General features: G+C 44.1%; 1 protein-coding gene across 1 annotated transcript in view; it reads right to left on the minus strand.

Annotated features, from left to right (window-relative positions):
- LOC141147934 (serine protease 33-like) overlaps positions 1-26,786 on the minus strand; it is a gene marked incomplete at its 5' end in the record, with an annotated part of 82,082 nt that overhangs the window by 38,996 nt on the left and 16,300 nt on the right. Inside the window, one exon of the mRNA XM_073635094.1 lies at positions 25,379-25,650. Coding sequence (XP_073491195.1) covers positions 25,379-25,650 — 272 coding nt within the window. The remainder of the gene's footprint in view (positions 1-25,378; positions 25,651-26,786) is intronic.

Genomic DNA, 26,786 nt, shown 5'->3' on the forward strand with positions numbered 1-26,786 from the left:
GTGTATCCAACACATCGAGCCGTCCGCCTACAGCTACCCCGGTATCAGGTGGTTCAATATACGTGATCCATCCGATATCCCCGCTATACAAAAAATCTTTGGTTTGCCAGACCTTCCAACAATAACATGGCCATAGACTCATACACCATTTAAGAGAGCTGAACGTTTGGGAGTTGATGAAAGGACTGAAGCAATGGCCTTATCAAGTGCTGAGACCACTTTTTTTTCTGAGTGTTTTGTCCTATTTGTGGACCTTGAGTAGCTCAGGGCCCCTAGAGAGGGAACCTTTCTTTTTATAAGTTTCCCCCCTTTTTTTTTTTTTTTTAAGATGGATAGGGGTTCTTCTTCGGCATCTCTACTGAAACTCTACCTATAATATCAAAGGTTTAAACAACGAGTTAAAAAGAGGACAGATCTTATACAGTTTGCATAAAGCTAAGGCAGATATAATACTCCTCCAGGAGACCCACTTCCGCACTGAAGGCATCCCTGCATGCTCAGTTAAACATTACTCTCAATGGCTTCATAGCACTATGTCTGGTTCGAAGGCCAGGGGGTCTCCATCGCCTTTCATAAAAATTTACCGGCTCAATAATTGGAACACATAGCTGATACCAATGGTAGATACCTTTTACTTAAATTCCGGATATGGGATAAACTCTTCACAATTGCCAATTTTTACGTTCTGAATTATGACCAAACTACAACCATTTCTCGTTATCTTCATCTTTTAGCGGATTTCGCTGAAGGCGTTATTCTTGTAGGAGGAGATCTCAATTTAGCCTTGGAGCCTCAGTTAGACACCTCTGCCCAACGCTCCAATATCTCTTATTCCCAGCTGAGGGCCCTGAAGAAACAATTGTTTGACCATAGACTTCTTGATTTGTGGCGGATTCTATATCCCACAGATCGTAATTATTCATATTTCTCATCAGCACATAAATCTTACAGTAGGCTAGACTATTTCTTATCAGGCCCAAAGGTTTTGGAGTGGAACCCCTCAATGGAAATAGGGTAATTTATTTGGTCTGACCATTCACCTGTATTTCTATCAATATATCTCCCCCAGACTCGAGGCACAAGCTGGTCTTGGCGTTTAAACGATAGACTTATGTCTGATCCAATCTGTCATAAAGCAATTATAGAAGCAATTGGTAACTTTGTTTCTGATCATGAACAGGATGAGACTGCACTACCATTAAAATGGGAAGCTCTTAAAGCGGTCCTACGAGGGTTATTCATCCAACATGGCTCTCGTCTTAAAAAAGAAAGATCAGTGACCATTCTAAAATTCCCTGTTAAAGCTTCATACACTAGAAACATTACATAAAGCCTCACAGTCTCCAGAAGTATTAACCAACATAATGTCTACAAGGGCATCCTTATTGCAGCATATGGTAGAATCGCATAGTTCATACCAACAGAAATGTGCCTTAAATATTTATAGATATGGAAACAAATGTGGGAGACATTTAGCATGAATATTACATCCTCTTCCTCCTCAGACCTTTATAGCTAGCAAACGGAAGTCATCGGGGGAAATTACTTCAGACCCGCAAAGTCTCCTTCAAACATTTAGAGAATATTTTTCAGCTCTTTACAACGTGGCCCAACCATCCTTTGTAGAGAACGAGGGATCAAAAACTTGTAGCATTGAAGACTATGTACAAGAAACCTCTATTTCAACATTAGAAGATGACCATAGGGAATTATTGTACAACCCTTTCTCAATGGAAGAACTACTTGGACTAATTACAGACATTCCATCAGGGAAGAGTCCTGGACCAGATGGATTCACTCCAAAATTTTATAAAACATATAAAGGATATTTGTCTCCATTTATGCTACAGGTGTTTAATTCCATCTCTTCTACAAACACATTCCCGACCCAAACATTGGAAGCCCATATCACTTTGATTCCCAAACCAGATAAAGACGTAACATTATGTTCTAGTTATCATCCAATATCTTAAATTGGAGTAGACATAAAAATTTATGCCAAATTGATTGCGTCACGTCTCCAATCCTTCATACCTAGCTTGATACATAATGACCAGACCGGATTTGTGCAAGGAAGGGAAACACGTGACAATACAATAAAAACTTTCTTACTAATGGGTCATGCCCAAATGGCTAAAATACCAGCATGCCTCCTCTCGGTCGACGCGGAGAAGGCTTTCGATCGGGTTGGGTGGCCTTTTCTCGAGCATTCACTAAAGCAAATAGGGATGGGTCCAAATTTACTTAATAAGATTTTGGCATTATACACTAAACCAAATGCTAGAATTAGGATTAATGGCTCACTGACCACAAGTTTCCCTATAAAAAATGGCACCCATCAGGGATGCCCCCTATCTCCTTTGCTTTATGTTCTAGTAATGGAACATTTAGCAATAGCAATCAGACAGAACCCCTCAATTACAGGTATAACTATGGCTCCAGGACAGGGTCAGGGGAGCTTGTTTTTTTTTCCCCACGCCAGTGGGCCATGATCAGGGATGCATGCACTGTCCTGTCACCATTTGAGGAGGCCACGAGGATGGTGAGCAGTGACAGTGCATGCATCAGTGACACTGTCCCCCTTGTCCACCTGTTGGAGCACATGCTGCGTGGAATAATGAACAAGGCACTTGAGGCAGAACAGAGGCAGGAAGAGGAGGACTTCCTTAGCTCTCAAGGCCCCCTTTATCCAGACATTGTTCCTGTGTGCCCGCCGATCACACAGGAAGAGGAAAAGGCGGAGGAGGAGGAAGAGGAGGATTGTGTCAGCATGGAGGTGGAGCCTGGCTTTCAGCATCAGCAGCAGTCTTTAAGGGATTATTTACAGTCCCAAGAAACCCATGGACTTGTACGTGGCTGAGAGGAGGTGGCTGCGGATCATGCCGTCCTTAGTGACCCAGAGGACTCCGGACTGAATACCTCAGCAAACCTATGCTGCATGGCCTCCCTGATCCTGCAAAGCCTGCGGAAGGATCCTCGTATTCGTGGTATCAAGGAAAAGGAACAATACTGGCTGGCAAGCCTCCTTGATCCACGTTACAAGGGTAAGGTTGCGGACCTTATCTTGCCGTCACAGAGGGAGCAGAGGATGAAACATCTTCGGGAGGCCTTGCAGAAAGGACTGTGCAACGCGTTCCCAGAGACTGGGAGGTTACAAACTCCTGTTCCTGGACAATGTGTTGCTGAGGCTTCGGTCAGTCAAAGAAGGAGCGGTGGAGAAGGTGGCCGTCTGACCGATGCGTTCAGACAATTTTTTAGTCCGCAGCCCCAAGGTATGATCGGTTCCAGCAACCATCGCCAGCGTCTGTTTTACATGGTGCAGGAATACTTAGGGGCAAGATCTGACTTGGACACCTTTCCCACCGAAAATCCTCTGGGTTACTGGGTCTTGAGGATGGATCACTGGCCAGAGCTTGCACAGTATGCAATTGAGCTACTGGTCTGTCCTGCATCCAGCGTTCTTTTGGAACGCACATTCAGTGCGGCTGCAGGTTTTGTAAACGATCACAGGTTGCGCCTGTCCACCGACTCAGTCGATCGACTGACCTTCATAAAAATGAATCAGTCTTGGATCACCACCAGCTACCAAGCACCTGATGCTGATGTAACCGAATAATTTTTTTTGAAATGTCAGATCCCTTCAAGACTGCCTAAGCTGATGCTGAATGACTATCCTGTTATGCTGAGTGACTATCCTCTTCCTCCTCAATGATCATGCTGATAGCTTGTAAGAATATTTTTGGTTCTGGGAGCCGCCACCAGTGCCTAAGGCCCAATTTTTCAGCCCCTGTTTAACAGGGGCGTGTAATTACAATTTTTGATGCAATACTTTGCAGAAGGGCTTGTTCCTGTGCTCCAACTAGAGTATCTGTGAGGGGTTGCAGTGTTGTGGCACCAGCACCAGTGCCTAAGGCCCAATTTTTCAGCCCCTGTTTAACAGGAGCGTATAATTACAATTTTTGACGCAATATTTTACAGGAGGGCTCATTCCTGCGCACCAACTAGACTATCTGTGAGGGGTTGCAGTGTTGTGGCACCAGTGCCTAAGGCCCAATTTTTCTGCCCCTGTTCAACAGGGACATGTAAGTACAATTCTTAATCAAATATTTCACAGCAGGGCCCGTTTCTGCGCCCACCAAGAGTAACTGTGAGGACTTACAGTGTTGTGGCATCGGCACCACCACCACCAAAGGCCCAATTTTTCTGACCCTGTTCAACAGGGGCATGTAATTACAATTCTTCATCTAATATTTCACAGCAGAGCCCGTTCCTGGGCCCACCAAGAGTAACTGTGAGGGCTTACAGTGTTGTGGCAACACCAACACCTAAGGCCCCAATTTCTGCAGAGTATATAGGGCAGGCCCCTACTTTCAAACATCCTACTTACAAATGACTCCTACTTGCAAACGGAAGGAGACAACAGGAAGTGAGATAAAATCTACCCCTAGGAAGGGAAATTCTCTCCTGTAAGAGTTAATATGGGAAAAACATTTCTCCTTTCCACTGATGCTTTCCAATCCTTGTTCCACAAAAAACCCCAAATTTTCAAAAAACATTTGTCATTGGGACAGAAAGTGAGGTGAAATCTTCTGAAGAGGTCACAGACAGCAAAAGAAATGTTACAGGGGTGAAAATCCTTCCCTATGTTTTCCAAAAAACTTAAAAATAGATTTTTTGTCTGGAGCTACACTTTAAAAATGTACCAGTTCAAAATTACAAACAGATTCTACTTAACAACAAACCTACAGTCCCTGTCTTGTTTGCACCGCCTGTATACTGCTATTCAGAGGGCCTGGGGCCCCACGCCTTTCCTTTTTTTAATTTGGGGTTCCCCTTACTATCCATACAAGATCCAAAGGGGCTGGTAATGGACTGGGGGGGGGGGGTTACCCATGCCATTTGTCTCACTGATTTTCATCCATATTACCGGGACCGGACATTACTGTACATTAAAGCCGTAAGCAGTTTTAAATGACTTTTATTACTTTAAAAATGTCATTTTGTGTTGGGACTGTTCTAAGCACGGGAAACACGCGCCACTTTACAGGCATACTATAGACACCCCCAGGTACGATATTTAAAGGAATATTTCACTTTTTTTTTTCACTTTAAGCATCATTAAAATTACTGCTCCTGAAAAAACGGCCGTTTTTAAAACTTTTTTTTGCATTGATACATGTCCCCTGGGGCAGGACCCGGGTCCCCAAACACTTTTTAGGACAATACCATGCAAATTAGCCTTTAAAATTAGCACTTTTGATTTTGAACGTTCGAGTCCCATAGACTTCAATGGGGTTCTAACGTTTGTGCAAATTTTCGGTCCGTTCGCACGTTCTGGTGCGAACCGAACCAGGGGGTGTTCGGCTCATTCCTAGCTATGAGTAAGCACTAATGTAGGTGCGAAACGTCAGCTCTCTTTTGTCTGCTGTTATCTTTGATTTTGATGTGAACCTTTCCAAATAAACAAGGCTAATTTTTAAGAGTGCGGCTGTCCAGAATCAATTCCTGTTTATTGCTATCAGCAATTGCCAGCACCTATGGCTTCCGAACCGAGAGGAACTCTACTTCCTGTCGGTCTAATGCTCCTGGAGCAGTGATATCTCCTCTACTAAACCCCCTGAGCCATAATTTGCCAAAGCTACCCTGGCTTTGGCCAATTACGGCTCTCTGTACAGACGGCGCTGTGATTGGCCAAGCATGGGGGTCATTGTGCATGCTTGGCCTTTCATCAGCCAGCAATGCACTGCAATGCCACAGTGAATTTTTACCATGACATGCCACTCGAATTTGGTGCGAACAGCCCATAACGTTCGCAATTTGACGAACAATCAAACAGGCGATGTTCGAGTCTAACATGGGTTTGACTCAAACTCAAAGCTCATCCCTAATAGTGATGCGGTCCATGTTGGTTAACAGACAAACTAATGCCCTCTAATGTCCAGCACTAATATTGACTTTTGGTTATTAGTGATGATATGGTTATGTTAAGATTGATTGTATTCTGGATAACCAAATATAGAATTTGTAAACTCGAAATGAGTGCGTGGACCGATTGTATATGCTGATTAAAACAGCAATACCTTCTGTTATATGTTGCTGAAACAGAGCACAGTGAATCCTTTGGAACATGGCCGCCATGTCAATAGTTTTGGACTACGGAAATATGGCGGTGCAGTACATGCTGGTTTTGAATACTAGCAGCACTGCTCTCTAGTGTTCGGCAACAGAAATTTCTCTGAATATAAAGGAACTGATATGAGCACAGCTGGCCCTTACTGCCTCACAGAAGAAGTCCCATTGGACGAAATGTAAGTCAGGCTAGGCACGGAGCAGCGGTGACATCCGGACACTCGTGGAGGGTGCTGGACAAACAATTATTTCCATTTTGAGCCTAATTTTATCGTTTTTGTTGTAAGTACAACTTTTAATAAACTCCTGTGTGCTTTTAAAAGAATGTTGTGTAATGTGTTTATCTTCTGCTTTCATATGATGAATGTGTGACCGGACTCTGAAGTTTCCTTAACTGATGATAACTGTGGAATATACACCTGTGTAATCCAATTAAGCAGGCTGGGTAGTGGATGCAGTTGAGCCCATAGTGAGGGGTGAAAGCTCACTAATGTGCAGATAGACCATGGAGGGTCCTAAAATCTGGTAAGCAGATATTCTTACCCTGTCTATCCTGTGGGGAGCACGGGTGTCTTCACAAATTAAACATTGGATCAGCACACGTTTTGAGTTCACTTTATGGATGTGGAATTGGGACATTTGTACTATTAATAATAATTTTTATTTTTCCCTTTTTCATTTTTTCACGTTTTCATCTTTATTGCAGAATATTAGATTTTTTTTGCACTTTAACCATTAACCACTTGCCAACCGCGGCACACACATATACGTCGACAGAATGGCATAGGCAGGAAAATGGGCGTACCTGTACGTCCCTTTAAATATGCCTCCCATCGCGCGCGTGCTGCGGGAGTGTGCCCATGGGTCCCGGGGACTTGATGTTCGCCGGCGTCCATGAATGCGGTGAGGAGGGGCAGAACGGGGAGATGCCTGTGTAAACAAGGCATTTCCCTGTTCTGCCTAGCAACATGACAGGGATCTACTGCTCCCTGTCATCGGGAGCAGTGATCTCTGTCATGTTGTAGTGAGCCAATCCCCCCCACAGTTAGAATCACTCCCTAGGACACACTTAACCCCTTGATTGCTCCCTGGTGTTTAACCCCTTCCGTGCTAGTGTCATTGATACAGTAATCAGTGGCTATTTGTAGCTCTGATCGCTGTATAAATGACAATGGTCCCAAAATAGTGTCAAAAGTGTCCGATGTCTCCGCCATAAATTCGCAGTCCCGATAAAAATCGCAGATCGCCGCCATTACTAGTAAAAAAAAAAAAATAATAATAAAAATGCCATAAATCTATCCCCTATTTTGTAGATGCCATAACTTTTGTGCATACCAATCAATATACACTTATTTTTACCAAAAATATGTAGAAGAATACATATCGGCCTAAACTGTGGAAGAAATTTGTTTTTTTATATTTTTTGGGGGGGATATTTATTATAGAAAAAAGTAAAAAATATTGCTTTTTTTCAAAATTGTTGCTCTTTTTTTGTTTATAGCTCAAAAAATAAAAACCGCAGAGGTGATCAAATACCACCAAAAGAAAGCTCTATTTGTGGGAAAAAATTTTTTGTTTGGGTACAGCGTCGCACGACCGCGCAATTGTCAGCTAAAGCGACCCAGTACAGAATCCCAAAAAATGTTCTAATCAGGAAAGGGGTATTTATTCAGCACGTAGGGACAGGGGAGCTTTCATTTTTTTTGTATTATTTATTTTATTTTTATTGAATGATCTCAAAGCCATTAATGTCTAAACTGCTGGTGAGTACACCCCTAAGTGAAAACGTCCAAATTGGGCCCAATTAGCCATTTTCCCTCCCCGGTGTCATGTGACTTGTTAGTGTTACAAGGCCTCAGGTGTGAGTGGGGAGCAGGTGTGTTAAATTTGGTGTTATTGCTCTCACTCTCTCATACTGGTCACTGGAAGGTCATCATGGTACCTCATGGCAAAGAACTCTCTGAGGATCTGAAAAAAATAATTGTTGCTCTACATAAAGATGGCCTAGGCTTTAAGAAGATTGCCAAAACCCTGAAACTGAGCTGCAGCACTGTGGCCAAGACCATACAGTGGTTTAACAGGACAGGTTCCACTCAGAACAGGCCTCGCCATGGTTGAACAAAGAAGTTGAGTGCATGTGCTCATCGTTATATCCAGAGGTTGTCTTTAGGAAATAGACGTATGAGTGCTGCCAGCATTACTGCAGAGGTTAAAGGGGTGGGGGGTCAACCTGTCAGTGCTAAGACCATACACCGCACACTGCATCAAATTGGTCTGCATGGCTGTCATCCCAGAAGGAAGCCTCTTATAAAGATGATGCACAAGGAAGCTGCAAACTGCTTGCTGAAGACAAGCAGACTAAGGACATGGATTACTGGAACCATGTCCTGTGGTCTGATGAGACCAAGATAAACCTATTTGGTTCAGATGGTGTCAAGCGTGTGTGGCGACAACCAGGAGTACAAAGACAAGTGTGTCTTGCCTACAGTCAAGCATGGTGGTGGGTGTGTCATGGTCTGGGGCTGCATGAGTGCTGTTGGCACTGGGGAGCTACAGTTCATTGAGGGAACCATGAATGCCAACATGTACTGTGACATACTGTGACATACTGAAGCAGAGCATGATCCCCTCCCTTCAGAGACTGGTCCACAGGGCAGTATTCCAACATGATAACGACCCCAAACACACCTCCAAGATGACCACTGTCTTGCTAAAGAAGCTGAGGGTAAAGGTGATGGACTGGCCAAGCATGTCTCCTCCTGTGGGGCATCCTCAATCGGAAGGTGGAGGAGCATCTCTAACATCCACCAGCTCCGTGATGTTGTCATGGAGGAATGGAAGAGGACTCCAGTGGCAACCTGTGAAGCTCTGGTGAACTCCGTGCCCAAGAGGGTTAAGGCAGTGCTGGAAAATAATGGTGGCCACACAAAATATTGACACTTTGGGCCCAGTTTGGACTTTTTCACTTAGGGGTGTACCCACTTTTGTTGCCAGCGGTTTAGGCATTAATGGCTGTGTGTTGAGTTATTTTGAGGGGACAGAAAATTTACACTGTTATACAAGCTGTACACTCACTACTTTACATTGTAGCAAAGTGTCATTTCTTCAGTGTTGTCACATGAAAAGATATAATAAAGTATTTACAAAAATGTGAGGGGTGTACTCACTTTTGGGAGATATACCAAAACAAATATGTTCAGAAATTATGTTATATTTAATAAAACGGAATGACACGGGGAAAAAGTATTGAACACATGAAAAAAGGGAGGTGCAAAAAGGCACTAAAAGCAAGGACACCAGCTGAAATCTATCAGTAATTAGAAAGCAACCCTGCCCCTTTTCATTGCAATTAATATCAGCTGGTTCAGTCACAACTGATGGCCTATAAAAAGGCGTCTCACTACCAAAGTTTCACACAAGAAACATCTCATGATGGGTATAAGCAAAGCGTTCTCTCAAGACTTTTGCAACCTTATTGTTGCAAAACATACTAATGGCATTGGTTACAGAAGGATTTCTAAACTTCTAAATTTGTTCTGGTGAGCATTGTTGGGGCCATAATCCGGAAATGAAAAGAACATTATCTCACCAGAAACCGGCCATCACCAGGTGTTCCTCGCAAGATTTCTGACAGGGGAGTGATAAGAATTATCAGAATAGTTGTCCAAGAGCCAAGGATCACTTGGACCACTTGTGGAGAGCTTCAGAAAGACCTGAAATTAGCAGGTACAATTGTTTCAAAGAAAACACCACGCACACCACGCAAGACTCTATTGCTGAAGGAAAAACATGTTGAAAGTTGTTTAAAGTTTGCTGCACAACATTTTAGACAAGCCTGTGAAATACTGGGAGAATATAGTCTGAGACCAAAATTTAACTGTTTGGATGCCATAATACACACCATGTTTGGAGGTCAAATGGCATATCACCCCAAAAACACCCCCATGCCAACAGTGAAGTTTGGAGGTGGGAACATCATGGCTGTTTTTCAGCTTACAGTACTGGCAAACTTCATATCATTGAAGGAAGGATGAATGGAAAAATGTACCAAGACATTCTTGATAAAAATCTGCTGCTATCTACCAGCAGAATGAAGATGAAACGAGGGTGGACATTTCAGCAAGACAATAATCCCAAACACAAAGCCAAGGAAACTCTCAATTGGTTTCAAAGACAGAAAATAAAACCGCTAGAATGGCCCAGCCAAATACATGACTTGAATCCAATATAAAATCTATGGAAAGAACTAAAGATCAGAGTTCATAGAATAGGCCCATAGAACCTTCAATATTTGAAGACTGTTTGTGTGTAGGGATGGGCTTTATGTTCGTGACAGCGAACAATTTGGGGTGTTCGTGGCAAATTTGAAAGCCACGGAACACCCTTTAAAAGTCTATAGGAGAAATCAAAAGTGCTAATTCGAAAGGCTTATATGCATGATATTGTCATAAAAAGTGTTTGGGGACCCGGGTCCTGCCCCAGGGGACATGTATCAATGCAAAAAAAGTTTGAAAAACTGGCGTTTTTTCAGGAGCAGTGATTTTAATAATAGTTAAAGTGAAACAATAAAAGTGTAATATTCCTTTAAATTTCATAGCTAGCGCCGGCTATAATGAATTGTCGGTCCGGCAATACACATAAAAGTTAATTGATAAAAACGGCATGGAATTTCCCCACAGGGGAACCCCGAACCAAAAAAAAAATGCGTGGAGGTCCCTAAATTCCATACCAGGCCCTTCAGGTCTGGTATGGATATAAAGGGGAACCCCGTGCTAAAATTAAAAAAAATTGGCGTTGGGGTCCCCCTCAAAATCCATACCAGACCCTTCAGGTCTGGTATGGATTTTAAGGGGAACCCCGCGCCAAAATAAAAAAAAAAAATGGCATGGGATCCCCCCAAAAATCCATGCCACACCCTTATCCGAGCACGCAACCTGGCAGGCCGCAGGAAAAGAGGGGGGGACGAGAGAGCAGCCCCCCATCCTGAAACGTACCAGGCCACATGCCCTCAACATTGGGAGGGTGCTTTGGGGTAGCCCCCCAAAGCACCTTGTCCCCATGTTGATGGGGAGACGGGCTTCATCCCCACAACCCTTGCCCGGTGACCCCACCCCCCTCTGATAACACGGGGAAAGCCAGAGGGAAGTCCCCGTGAAGTCCCCGTGCGTCAGAGGAGGGCGGGGTCACCGGGTGACCCCGCCCTCCGTTATATAAGAAGTGTTAGAAGAACCGAAGCGTCACACAGTGGAAGACAACCACTGAGGCAGACTGTGCAGAAGGAGTGGAGAAGAAGCCGGAGGAAGATGCAGGATGAGAAGAGCGGAGGAAGAAGAAGATGGAGAAGAAGAAGATGGAGGAAGAAGAAGAATACCGAAGAAAGACCAGAAGAAAGAAGAAGCGGAAAGAAGAAGAAATTAATAAAGGACTCGTCAAAAACCATCTCTTGTGTTTTTTAACCTTTTTGACACTTTTTTTGTGAAATGGTAGGGGTATATTTGTACCCCATTACCAATTCACACGGGGGGTGGGGTGGGATCTGGGGTTCCCCTTGTTAAAGGGGGCTTCCAGATTCCGATAAGCCCACAGACCCCCACAACCACCGGGCAAGGGTTGTGGGGATGATGCCCTTCTCCCCATCAACATGGGGACGAGGTGCTTTGGGGGGCTACCCCAAAGCACCCTCCCAATGTTGAGGGCATGTGGCCTGGTACAGCCTGCCATTTTTTTTAAAATTTTGGTGCGGGATTCCCCTTAATATCCATACCAGACCTGAAGAGCCTGGTATGGAAATTAGGGGGACCCCCACGCACTTTTTTTTTAAATTTTGGTTTGGGGTTCCCCTGTGGGGAAATTCCATGGCGTTTTTATCAATGAACTTTTATGTGTATTGCCGAAGCGACAATTCATTATAGCCGGCGCTAGCGATAGTAGTTTTACATGACTTCTTTTCCTTTAGAAATGTAATTTTGCTGTCAGACTGTTCTAAACACAGAAAACATGCGCCCCTTTACAGGCATACTATGGACACCCCCCAGGTACAAAATTTGAAGGAATATTACACTTTTATTGTTTCACTTTAAGCATTAGTAAAATCACTGCTCCCGGAAAAACAGATGTTTTTAAAACTTCTTTTTGTATTGATACATGTGCCCTGGGGCAGGACCCGGGTCCCCAAACACTTTTTATGACAATAACTTTTGGCTCACTCATCGGGAAAGGAAAACTGTTTTTTCCTTTCGCGATGAGCGACAGGCAGTGCTGACAGCTGTATGGTATGAATCATGAGGGGGAATGCGAGCACGCAGCCCTGCCAGTCAGGAAAGGGGGTGGGGACGAGCGAGCACCCCCCCTCCTGAACATTACCAGGCCACATGCAGATTTTAAAAGTAATTTATTAGGCAGCTCCGGGGGTCTTCTTCCGACTTCTAGGGTCTTCTTGCAACTTCTCTGATCTCTCCGGCCTCTTCTCCCGGTGTCCGGTTCTTCTCCCGCTCTCCGGCCTCTTCTCCCGGTGTTCGGCCTCTTCTCCCTCTCTCCGAGCGCAGAAGATAGCGGAGGAGCCCGGCAGAAGAACCAGAGAGCGGGAGAAGAGGCCGGACACCAGGAGAAGAGGCCGGAGAGCGGGAGAAGAACCAGACACCGGGAGAAGATGCCAGAGAGAGCGGAGAAGTCGGAAGAAGACCCCCGAAGTCGGAAGAAGACCCCTGGAGCTGCCTAATAAATTACTTTTAAAACCTGTGTAGTGTGTTTTTTTATTGACACTTTTTCACCCAGGTGAATGGGTAAGGGTACGATGTACCCCATATTCATTCATATAGGGTGGGGGGCAGAGATCTGGGGGCCCCCTTAGTAAAGGGGGCTCCCAGATTCCGATAAGCCCTCCGCCCGCAGACCCCAACAACCAACGGCCAGGGTTGTCGGGAAGAGGCCCTTGTCCTCATCAACATGGGGACAAGGTGCTTTCGGGCGGGGGGGCCGTAGGGAACCCTCCTGCCCCAAAGCACTCACCTCCCCATGTTGAGGGCATGCGGCCTGGTACAGTTCAGAAGGGGGGCGCTCGCTCGTCCCCACCCCCTTTCCTGACCGGCCGGGCTGTGAGCTCAGATAAGGTTTCTGGTATGGATTTTGGGGGGACCCCCACACCGTTTTTTCGGCGTAGGGGTTCCCCTTAAAATCCATACCAGACCTAAGGGCCTGGTGTGCCCCTGGGGGGAACCCATGCCATTTTTTTAATTAAAATTTGGCGCGGCGTTCCCCCTCATGATTCATACCAGACAGCTGTCAGCACTGCCTGTCGCTCATCGTAAAAGGAAAAAAACAGTTTTCCTTTCCCGATGAGCGAGCCAGCGCAAGATGCACAGTACCACAGTTGCTGAGAACCAGCACAATGGGATCGTGCTGGAAACACATTCTCGCGGTAAGGTACTGTATAAGCCTTTAAAATTAGCACTTTTGATTATTCATGTTCGAGTCCCTTAGACTTTAACGGTATTCGCATGTTCAAACTAATTTTTTGCCTGTTCGCATGTTATGGATGCAAACCGAACAGGGGGGTGTTCGGCTCATCCCTATTTGTGTGTAAGAATGGGCCAAAAACACACCTGAGCAACATATTCGACTATTTTCTCCATACAGGAGACTGTGTCTTGAAGCTGTCATTACCAACAAAGGATTAAATAAATTTCAGTTAGCGTGCTCAATACTTTTTCCCTTTGTCATTCCATTTCATTACACAGAACTTAATTTCTGAACTTATTTGTTTTGGTGTCTTTGTATGTATGGATTTCATGGGTTGTTACTGACATGTGGTGAACATTTCATGCCAATAATACCTTTGGAAATATATTTAGATAAAAAAATTATGATGTGTTCAATACCTATTTTACCTGCTGTGTGTATGTATGTATGTATGTATATATAGTGTATATAATATACAGTGGGGACGGAAAGTATTCAGACCCCCTTACATTTTTCACTCTTTGTTATATTGCAGCCATTTGCTAAAATCATTTAAGTTCATTTTTTTCCTCATTAATGTACACACAGCCCCCCTATATTGACAGAAAAACACAGAATTGTTGACATTTTTGCAGATTTATTAAAAAAAGAAAAACTGAAATATCACACGGTCCTAAGTATTCAGACCCTTTGCTGTGACACTCATATATTTAACTCAGGTGCTGTCCATTTCTTCTGATCATCCTTGAGATGGTTCTACACCTTCATTTGAGTCCAGATGTGTTTGTTTATACGGATTGTACTTGATTAGGAAAGCCACACACCTGTCTATATAAGACCTTACAGCTCACAGTGTATGTCAGAGCAAATGAGAATCATGAGGTCAAAGGAACTGCCTGATGAGCTCAGAGACAGAATTGTGGCAAGGCACAGATCTGGCCAAGGTTACAAAAAAATTTCTTCTGCACTCCAGGGTCCTAAGAGCACAGTGGCCTCCATAATCCTTAAATGAAAGACGTTTGGGATGACCAGAACCCTTCCTAGAGCTGGCCATCTGGCCAAACTGAGCTATTGGGGGAGAAGAGCCTTTTTGAGAGAGGTAAAGAAGAACTCAAAGATCACAGTGGCTGAGCTCCAGAGATGCAGTCAGGAGATGGGAGAAAGTTGTAGAAAGTCAACCATCAATGCAGCCCTCCACCAGTCGAGGCTTTATGGCAGAGTGGCCCGACGGAAGCCTCTCCTCAGTGCAAGACACATGAAAGCCCGCATGGAGTTTGCTAAAAAACACCTGAAGGACTCCAAGATGGTGAGAAATAAGTTTCTGTGGTCTGATGAGACCAAGATAGAACTTTTTGGCCTTAATTCTAAGCGACATATGTGGAGAAAACCAGGCACTGCTCATCACCTGTCCAATACAGTCCCAACAGTAAAGCATGGTGGTGGCAGCATCATGCTGTGAGGGTGTTTTTCAGCTGCAGGGACAGGACGACTGGTTGCAATTGAGGTAAAGATAAATACGGCCAAGTACAGGGATATCCTGGATGAAAACCTTCTCCAAAGTGCTCAGGACCTCAGACTGGGCCGAATGTTTACTTTCCAACAAGACAATGACCCTAAGCACACAGCTCAAATAACGAAGGAGTGACTTCACAACAACTCCGTGACTGTTCTTGAATGGCCCAGCCAGAGCCCTGATTTAAACCCAATTGAGCATCTCTGGAGAGACCTAAAAATGTCCGTCCACCAATGTTTACCATCCAACCTGACAGAACTGGAGAGGATCTGCAAGGAGGAATGGCAGAGGATCCCCAAATCCAGGTGTGAAAAACTTGTTGCATCTTTCCCAAAAAGACTCATGGCTGTATTAGATCAAAAGGGTGCTTCTACTAAATACTGAGCAAAGGGTCTGAATACTTAGGACCATGCAATATTTCAGTTTTTCTTTTTTAATAAATCTGCAAAAATGTCAACAATTCAGTGTTTTTCTGTCAATATGGGGTGCTGTGTGTACATTAATGAGGAAAAAAATGAACTTAATGATTTTAGCAAATGGCTGCAATATAACAAAGAGTGAAAAATTTAAGGGGGTCTGAATACGTTCTGTCACCACTATATATATATATATATATATATATATATATATATATATATATATATACACACATATATATATTACACACACACAGTATATAACAAAAGTGAGTACACCCCTCACATTCTTGTAAATATTTTATTATATCTTTTCATGTGACAACACTGAAGAGATGACACTTTGCTACAATGTAAAGTAGTGAGTGTACAGCTTGTCCAACAGTGTAAATTTGCTGTCCCCTCAATAACTCAACACACAGCCATTAATGTCTAAACCGCTGGCAACAAAAGTACAAATTGGGGCTAAAGTGTCAATATTTTGTGTGGCCATCATTATTTTCCAGCACTGCCATAACCCTCTTGGGCATGGAGTTTGCTAGAGCTTCACAGTCCTCTTCCACTCCTCCATGACATCACGGAGCTGGTGGATTTTAGAGACCTTGCGCTCCTCCACCTTCCATTTGATGCCCCACAGATGCTTAATCGGGTTTAGGTCTGGAGACATGCTTGGCCAGTTCATCACCTTTACTCTCAGCTTCTTTAGCAAGGCAGTGGTCGTCTTGGAGGTGTGTTTGGGGTCGTTATCATGTTGGAATACTGCCCTTTGGCCCAGTCTCCGGAGGGAGGGGATCATGCCTGGCTTCAGTATGTCACAGTACATGTTGGCATTCATGGTTCCCTCAATGAACTGTAGCTCCCCAGTGCTGGCAGCACTCATGCAGCCCCAGATCATGACATTCCCACCACCATGCTTGACTGTAAGCAAGACACACTTGTCTTTGTATTCCTCAACTGGTTGCCGCCACACAGGCTTGACACCATCTGAATGTGTGATAGGACCTTGTTGTCGGAAATTCCGACCGTGTGTAGGCTCCATCACACATTTTCCATCGGATTTTCCGACACACAAAGTTTGAGAGCAGGCTATAAAATTTTCCGACAACAAAATCCGTTGTCGGAATTTCCGATCGTGTGTACACAAATCCGATGCACAAAGTGCCACGCATGCGCAGAATAAATAAAGAGATGAAAGCTATTAGCTACTGCCCGTTTATAGTCCCGACATATGTGTTTTACGTCACCGCTCAGAATGATCGGATTTTCCGACAACTTTGTGTGACCGTGTGTGTCTTGCATACCGTGTGTATGCAAGACAAGTTTGAGCCAACATCCGTCAGAAAAAATCCTAGGATTTTGTTGTCGGAATGTCCGATCAATGTCCGACCGTGTGTACGGGGCATTAAAGTGAATGTAAACCCAATTACATCCTTTCTAAACTACTGCCATAGGGGTTATCTATAAGGATATACATGCCACCTGCATGTATCTTTACTTGTCAAATGTCTCCCCTCTGTCTGTTATGAGATCCGAAAAACTACAGGTTCTGTGGGTGGGTCTGTTGTCTGGAGCTCGGTGGGTGGAGTCGTGATGTCATTAGACTCCCCGCCCACCTCTATACTCTTCTTGTCAATATGCATTTTCTCCTGTGTATTTCTTACACTGAACTTCTGCTATGATCTCTAACACCCAGTGAAAAGACAGAAAAGTAACCACATGACTTCAGCATGCCAAATCATGCTGAGGTCTGGAACAGCCAATCCTTGCAGAGCTGCTGAAGAAAGGAGTGGGGGAGGGATTAAAAAATAATGCATGTTGTATGCCGCGTACACACAAGCAGACTTTTTGACTGGACTGGACCGGACTGGAGTCCGGCGGACAATTCAACCATTTGTGGGCTTCATCGGACCTGCAGCGGACTTTTTCAGTCAAAAATCTGACAGACTTTAGATTTGGAACATGCTTCAAATCTTTCTGAAGGACTCGAGTCCAGTCGAAAAATCTGCTTGTCTGTATGCTAGTCCGACAGACAAAAACCGACACTAGGGCAGCTATTGGCTACTGGCTATCAACTTCCTTATTTTAGTCTGGTCGTACGTCATCACGTACGAATCCGTCGGACTTTGGTGTGATCGTGTGTAGGCAAGTCCGGTCGTTAGAAAGTCCGTTGAAAGTCCGTCGGACCTTTGTTGTCAAAAAGTCCGACCGTGTGTACGCCGCATTAGGCTAGTGGACAAGATATGTAAATCACCTGTCATTCACAGCAAGGGGGAGGATTTGACAACGTTTTTTTCTGTTTGTCAAGTTTTATCTCACTGAACAATAAAAGAGGATTGCTCAGAGCTGCATCTTTGTGGCAAGACTGGGCTCAAATCATAGGAAATCTTATACTCTACATTGTGACATAAAAAAAAAAAAAAAAAAAAAAAAACAAAATTTGGGTTTACATCCACTTTAACAAGTAACATGACACCGGGGAGGGAAAATGGCTAATTAGGCCCCATTTTGGACATTTTCACTTAGGGGTGTACTCAGTTTTGTTGCCAGTTGTTTAGACATTAATGACTGTGTGTTGAATTATTTTGAGGGGACAGCAAATTTACACTGTTATACAAGCTGTACACTCACTACTTTACATTGTAGCAAAGTGTCATTTCTTCAGTGTTGTCACATGAAAAGAAAGTATTTACAAAAATGTGAGGGGTGTACTCACTTTTGTGAGATACTGTGTGTGTATATATATATATATATATATATATATATATATAATAAATACCTCCCAACCATCTCGGATTACCCGCGAAAGTCCCGCTGTGGAAGGTCTGTCCCACGTCCCGGGCACCTTCATTCTGGGACAATACAATGTACTGGAATTGCCCCCTTGGCCGATCTGATGCCCCCTAAAAAATGATGCTGCATCACCGCTGTCCCTCACTGTCCACTGTACTAGTTCTGGCTGAGACCCGCCTTAGTTCACCCCCAGACGCTGCCTGGCTCACTGCCAAAACAACTGGTTGCTAGACACGGCCCGCCTGGCGTCTAACAACCAGTGACGTCATGATGAGGAGGAGAGCAGAGCCCCAGCATTCACAGCGAGCTGGAGGAGGATTCCTCCTCCTCGTGCCCAAGCCCCGCTCCCGACTCCGCGTCTTCCCAGAAGGCTGTTCCTGCCGCTGGAAGAAAGGTAGGAGAAATGCTTCCTGCACTGCCCTGAGGACACTCATGATCACGCTGCTCCCTCCCATACACTGCCCCCCCCCAGTCATGCTGTACAGTCCCCCCATACTGCCCTCCACTAACCCCCATTATACTGCCCCCTCCCATTATACTACCCCCCACTGTCTCCCCTCCCATCATACTGCCCTCCACTGACACCGCCTCCCATCATACTGCCCTCCACCCCATCATACTGCCCTTCACTGCCACCCCCTCCCATCATATTGCCCTCCACTGCCACCAACTCCAATCAAAAACTGTAAAAAAAACTGTAAAAAATAAAATTGTAAAATAAAATATAATGGTAAAAAATAAAATAACAAACATTTAAAACTACTGATCCCGTTCACTGCCCTACTGGTTATGTCCACTGCTCTACTGTCCACATCCACTGCCCTACTGTCCACTTCCACTGCCCTACTGTCCACTGCCTTACTGACAATATCCACTGCCCTACTGACAATATCCACTGCCCTACTGACCACGTCCACTGCCCTACTGACCATGTCCACTTCCCTACTGACTGACACCGTTCACAGTCCACACTGATACCACTGGCGGAACTACCAGCAAAGGTTGCACTTATAACTGGGCCCTGGCCTTCTGCCACCATGGCGGGGCCCAAGACTGCAGGACTGCAACAACATGTGAAATGGATCCGGTGTGGGACCATGAAGGGTGGTGGGATCAGTGGGAAGGGCTCTGGGCTCAGAGGGAATGGCCCAGGTCAGAGGTCGGGTGGCCCTTCATAGTTTCTTGCACCAGGGCCCTGAAGGTTCTAATTATGGCTCTGCTGCACCCTGTATATAGCTCATCCCAGAACCCTGCACTCTGTACATAGCTTATCCCAGAACCCTGCACTCTGTACATAGCTCACCCCAGAACCCTGCACTCTGTACATAGCTCATCCCAGAACCCTGCACTCTGTACACAGCTCATCTCAGAACCCTGCATTCTGTACATAGCTCATCCCAGAACCCTGCACTCTGTACACAGCTCATCCCAGAACCCTGCACTCTGTACACAGCTCATCCCAGAACCCTGCACTCTATACACAGCTCATCCCAGAACCCTGCACTCTGTACATAGCTCATCCTAGAACCCTGCACTCTGTACACAGCTAATCCCAGAACCCTGTACTCTGTACATAGCTCATCCCAGAACCCTGCACCCTGTACACAGCTCATCCCAGAACCCTGCACTCTGTACACAGCTCATCTCAGAACCTTGCACTCTGTACATAGCTCATCCCAGAACCCTGTACTCTGTACATAGCTCATCCTAGAACCCTGCACTCTGTACATAGCTCATCCCAGAACCCTGTACTCTGTACATAGCTCATCCCAGAACCCTGCACCCTGTACACAGCTCATCCCAGAACCTTGTACTCTGTACATAGCTCATTCCAGAACCCTGTACTCTGTACATAGCTCATCCCAGAACCCTGCACTCTGTACACAGCTCATCCCAGAACCCTGCACTCTGTACACAGCTCATCCCAGAACCTTGTACTCTGTACATAGCTCATTCCAGAACCCTGTACTCTGTACATAGCTCATCCCAGAACCCTGCACTCTGTACACAGCTCATCCCAGAACCCTGCACTCTGTACACAGCTCATCCCAGAACCCTGCACTCTGTACATAGCTCATTCCAGAACCCTGCACTCTGTACACAGCTCATCCCAGAACCCTGCACTCTGCACACAGCTCATCCCAGAACCCTGCACTCTGTACACAGCTCATCCCAGAACCCTGAACTCTGTATGTAATGCACTGCAAACACTGCATTCTTTTATCTTTTTTTTAAATGAATGTGCTGGGGTTTGTATGTATCCATGAGACTCTTGGTTGTGGAACAATAATAAGCTCCTCCCACTGTTAAAATTTGACCACGCCCACATTTGCTGCAGTGTGCTATGCAAGGTTAATTCCTTCCTCAAGTGTCCCTCATTCTGAAGTTCAAAAGTTGGGAGGTATATATATTTTTTTTCAGCAGCACTTTGTCAGCTCTCACTATCTACTCCAGGTCTCTCCAATACACACTAACAAAAAGCTGCTGGGAACAGTGACATTTACAGGGAAGGGCCTGGGCCATAGAAAACCCTCCCATTATTGACCATTGTAAGCAACAAGACCCTAGTTCAGAGGCCAGGAAGTGTAATATTGATAATTTGTTGCTATAGCAGTGAAGGGAGGATTTGTTTTTCTTTCTCTTTAACTCCAAATGACTTGGGTTTGGGTAAAGCTCATGTTTGGCCCAAAAATGAAGGTCATTGTTACTTCTAACCTTGTAATTGAACGGATTGGTGTTTTTTTTTTTCATAGAAAACCACACAACAATATACTAGCGCTAAAATAGAGGGAACAGGCAAAATATAGGAAAAAAATCAGTAGTTGAGGGTCTATACCAGGGATATGCAATTAGCGGACCTCCAGCTGTTGGAAAACTACAAGTCCCATGAGGCATAGCAAGACTCTGACAGCCACAAGCATGACACCCAGAGCCAGAGGCATGATGGGACTTGTAGTTTTGCAACAGCTGGAGGTCTGCTAATTGCATATACCTGGTCTATACCTTGTGCAGCTGGAAAAAAAACATGACTGGTAGAAATGGATCAGGCAGTAGAAAACAACAAACACCAGCACTCAAACGGTTAAGAAGGCAGTCCGCAGTTCATAAAAAGTCAAAAGAGATGGCAAATAATGATGAATAAAGACAAGTAATAAAAATGCAGTCTTATTCACTCGCAGTTAAAAATAAGAAAGGAGAGGGTGGCTTCCTTAATCTCCGCCAGTCCACTGAGCAATGAGGAGTTGTACTGAATGCTCTCAAAAACTGTTCGCCCACAATGGAAGGAGGGGGGAGAGAGGGATCAGTAGCTGGAGGGTAATACTGCTGGGTTCGGGTGTAATCCCAGGAAAGCCTGCTCACACACATGCTGCCGAGGATCCAGCGTGTAGGGGGGTGGCCACTACAGTCACACATGGCAGGATGAAGCAGAGGAGCTCCATCTCACAATGTCAGTGATGTCCGTCCAGCTGAGACACTGACTCAAAGAAGGGGAAGACCCGGCGTGACTGGGATGGATCAGCTGAGAGATCGCTCCTACGTACACAGTCTGGTCTGATGCCGCCCAAATGTTAGTGGATCAGCTCCTTCGTATACAGTGTGTACCGATGTTATGGCAGTGTTAGTGGATCGGCTCCATCAGATGCAGCACAGTCCCATGTAATTGCATATAATATGGGCAAGTAAAGCTTGCTGGAGAATTGAGGCTCACACGCTGGAGAGGTTGTACAGAGCTATACAACGCTGTCAGAGGTGGCCCAGGGGTGGGACCATCGCTTTGTCATAGTCAAGGAAAAAAAGGCAACCGAGGGGGTTTAAATCTAAATGGGTGGGTACAATTATACTGAGCTGAGGGTTGGGATAAAACTAACCACTGACATTAACCCCTCATTTCTCAGAGGATACTAGTGTCATACATATAACACCTGCCTACTAAAAAAAAAAAACAAAAAACAAAAAAAAAACTGAGGGAGGGGTAATCCGACAACATATAATTAAAATGCATGATAAAAGACAACATATGATTAAAATACATAATAAAAAGGCACTATATCAAACTGCATGTTTCTAGTTCTTCATTTAACCCTTTAGGGGCTAGTGAGTCAAACATATACATCCAAAACACCTCCCTTTTACATAAAAGGGAAAATCTCTCGTTTGTGGTAAGTGTTCCTTTAAGAATAGTTTCTATCACAAAGACCTCCAGACATTTAATCTCTTTATTGTGAAAACGTTTAAAATGCCGGGGAACGCTATGTTCGTCGCAACCCTTAGCAATAAATCTGCCATGGTCTCCTATTCTTGCACGCAGTGCTCGAATGGTGTCTAAAACAGAACTATTTTGTTTTTGGTGAGCAGTTTTATTTACAACGTAAGGGTACAGCTATGGGGGCGAATTTTGCCCTGGTGTATGCCAACCTTACCATGGGCCTTTGGGAGGAGGACAGCATTTGGGCCAACAATCCATTCTCTGAACACATTGTGTATTTCAGACGGTACATTGATGATGTGATTCTTATATGAAGTGGGGGCCCTGAGCTGTTCCTCTCCTTTTTGGCCCATTTCAATGCTAATCCCCTTGGTTTATCCTTTACGCATGTTTTGGACCCCCATGAACTTGTATTCTTGGATCTAGTATTGTCCCATGATCAAAATAAGATCATTACTAAAAACCACATAAAGCCCACTAGTGACAATTCTTACCTCCATTTCAGAAGTTGTCATCATCCCACTTGGAAAAGTAACATTCCTAGAGGACAATTTAATAACAATTTAATGAAGCTTTTCGGTCCAACATGAAACCTCCCCCCATATGGAAAGCGTTCGGAGAAGAATCAAACAAAATCCACACAGTGAGGTTTGTTTCAACTTTCAATTATAAATTTAAATCTGTCTCCAGAATAATAAAAAAACACTACAATATTTTATTGTTAGACCAACGCTTAGCCCCAGTATTACCAGAGGTAACTCAGGTTACCTTCCGGAGAGCTCGCACTATAAAAAATTTATTGGCCACGAGCAAAATATCAAACAAACCAACTAGATCCCCCTTGGATATCAGGTCCTATTTTAATGACAGGAAAGGCATTTTCCAGTGCAAAAAAAGAGGATGCCTAACCTGCCAATTCATCACCCACGGTACCAAGATTATCACTACCAATTTAGGGAAGAATTATGAAATCAGGCAGTTCATTACATGTTCTACGGATTTTGTGATCTATGTCCTGCGGTGCCCGTGTGGCCTCTTCTATGTGGGTCGCACCATTCGTGCACTACGTGCAAGAATTGGAGACCATCGCAGACTTATTGCTAAGGGTTGCGACGAACATAGCGTTCCCCGGCATTTTAAACATTTTCACAATAAAGAGATTAAATGTCTGGAGGTCTTTGTGATAGAAACTATTCCTAAAGGAACACGTACCACAAATGAGAGATTTTCCCTTTTATGTAAAAGGGAGGTGTTTTGGATATATATGTTTAACTCACTTGCCCCTAAAGCATTAAATGAAGAACTAGAAACATGCAGTTTGATATAGTGCCTTTTTATTATGTATTTTAATAATATTTTGCCTTTTATTATGTATTTTAATTATATGTTGTCGGATCCCCCCTCCCTCGTTTTTTTTTTTATTTTAGTAGGCAGGTGTTATATGTATGAGACTAGTATCCTCTGAGCAATGAGGGGTTAATGTCAGTGGTTAGTTTTATCCCACCCCTCAGCTCAGTATAATTGTACCCACCCATTTAGATTATTTAAACCCCCTCAGTTGCCTTTTTTTTCCTTGACTATGACAAAGCGCTGGTGCGCGAAACGCGTCGTCAAGGCAACATTTATATTACCGTTGGATTATTTAAGAAATTTCTAAGTCATCCAGTTTTTGAATCCCACCACCGGGCCACCTCTGACAGCATTGTATAGCTCTATACAACCTCTCCAGTGTGTGAGCCTCAATTCTCCAGCAAGCTATACTTCCCCATAGTATATGCAATTACATGGGACTGTGCTGCATCTGATGGAGCCGATCCACTAACACTGCCATAGCATCGGTACACACTATATGCGAAGGAGCTGATCCACTAACATTCGGGAGGCATCAGACCAGACTGTGTACGTAGGAGCGATCTCTCAGCTGATCCATCCCAGTCACGCCGGGTCTTCCCCTTCTTTGAGTCAGTGTCTCAGCTGGACGGACGTCACTGACATTGTGAGATGGAGCTCCTCTGCTTCATCCCGCCGTGTGCGACTGCAGTGGCCACCCCCCTACACGCTGGATCGTCGGCAGCATGTGTGTGAGCAGGCTTTCCTGGGATTACACCCGAACCCAGCAGTATTACCCTCCAGCTACTGATCCCTCTCTCCCCCCTCCTTCCATTGTGGGCGAACAGTTTTTGAGAGCATTCAGTACAACTCCTCGTTGCTCAGTGGACTGCTGGAGATTAAGTAAGCCACCCTCTCCTTTCTTATTTTTAACTGCGAGTGAATAAGACTGCATTTTTATTACTTGTCTTTATTCATCATTATTTGCCATCTCTTTGAATAAACGTATTCATTTTTTAATGACTTTTTTATGAACTGTGGACTGCCTTCTTAACCCTTTGAGCGCTGGTGTTTGTTGTTTTTTTTCATATCACACTTAAAATTGCATGTTACACTAAAAAGGACCCTCTCCTCTCCGCACTGATTTAAATATATATATATATATATATATATATATATATATATATATATATATATATATATATATATATATATATATATATATATATTTCTGTTTTGTTAAATGTTCCCATGGCAATTCTCAGCTTCCTGTGCCTTTTTTTGACAATAGCTTGCCTATTAGACTTGAATATGGCCACAATTCAGTATCAAGATTTGCTCAATCTCCTTTAGACTTCAATAGAATTCTCTGCTAAGTTGAAGTTTCAACAAGATTCAACAACCTCACTGCAAACCTAACCCTGGCAGAATCACCCATCTCTAAATAACAGGACGTATTGGGTGTGAGTGACAGATCTGGCTTCTTAGTGTGGAAAATAAGTGATATGGGTTTGTCTTATCATTTCATGGACTCACCTCCATAATATCTTGTACCCCAGCCGGTCACCCAGCACTCCGTACCACAGGGGAAGGTGGTGGTGGAAGATGGCAGACAGATTGGCATGATGTACTGAGTATAGGTGACAGGTGAGGCCAACTGTATCAGGGCGATGTCTCCAGGATCTCCATCATTTGTAAAATGACTATTGACAATGATATTACTTACAGTGGTAACGACTGTATGAGAGCTGATCACACCCAGCTTGTACATGCCTAAATATACTTTATAATTCGATAGCTGGATAGGACTGCAGAAAGAAAACAGAACATACCATATATAAATGAGGACCCATCTGTTGTAGAAGGCAGTGAAATATCATTACTATCAATGAACTTCAGAATCTAATGAAAGAAATACAACTTGTTCATAATGTGTTCTCTATGATTGTATGTACACAAGTCCAATCGTATGAACAGGGTCATCAGAGTTTACTGAGATGCTAAGTCACTGTAATCTCTATTGAAGGCTCAGAAGTGAAATGCAATGTAAATAAGTGAGACCTAAAATGGTAAAAAAAAGTTCAAAATAAAAAATGTTAAAAAAACTGATATAAAAAAAAAACTGATATAAAGAATACAAATTAATGCAGCTCTGTCTTGACTAACACATCATTGCATGCACTTTTTTTAAAGAAATGCAAGCAGTATAAGCACCTGAATATGACTTGGTATTAGGCTCTTACAGTCATTGTAGAGCAGAGCTCAGACTAGGGGAGGAAGAAGCAGCACAAGGAGCCAACCATTCAGTTCATATGCTGGCATTGAGTATACAGATGGGGGGGGGGGGGGAGAGAGTGACAAAGAGAAGGTCCTATCACTCTGCTGCTTCTCTGTCACTGTACAGTCACAGGCTGGAGGTGAGTTCATGACATCATAGGCTCAGAGGTGCTGGACTGAATGATGCCGGCCGTTATTCAGTTTTAATGGCTGAGTACATCTACTGGCAGAAAAGAAGTTCTTTTGGAAATAGTTGGGAGTTGAAAAGAATTTTGCAGAAAAGCTGCTGTCTTTTTATCTTCTAATGGGCTGTTATTTATTTATTTTTTAATTGTACTTTGAAAATAACTGCATCTTTGGGGCGGTTTAGGAACGGTGTATACAACTTCCTCCCTTCTGGAGGGTTCTAGAATGTATTGGTCTGGGAGAGTCAAATACGCAGCCTGAATATTTATGCGGTCTCAGCCAATCCCTGAGGAAGTGTGCCCAGTAGGTGGCTAGGGAGTGCATAAATAGTCAGTGGTTTGGAACAGCAGGGTTCTTGTCCAGGAGGAGATGTTCCCAGTCTGAAGGGCTATTGCCCTTATGGGAAGTCCAACTTTGCTTCTACATTTGTTCATCGAGGTTCCAGCTGTGTTGGAGTTGGGAGGGGGCTATCCTACAGAAC

Source organism: Aquarana catesbeiana, linkage group LG06 (genome assembly GCF_042186555.1).
Source record: "Aquarana catesbeiana isolate 2022-GZ linkage group LG06, ASM4218655v1, whole genome shotgun sequence".
Classification (NCBI taxonomy): Eukaryota; Metazoa; Chordata; class Amphibia; order Anura; family Ranidae; genus Aquarana; species Aquarana catesbeiana.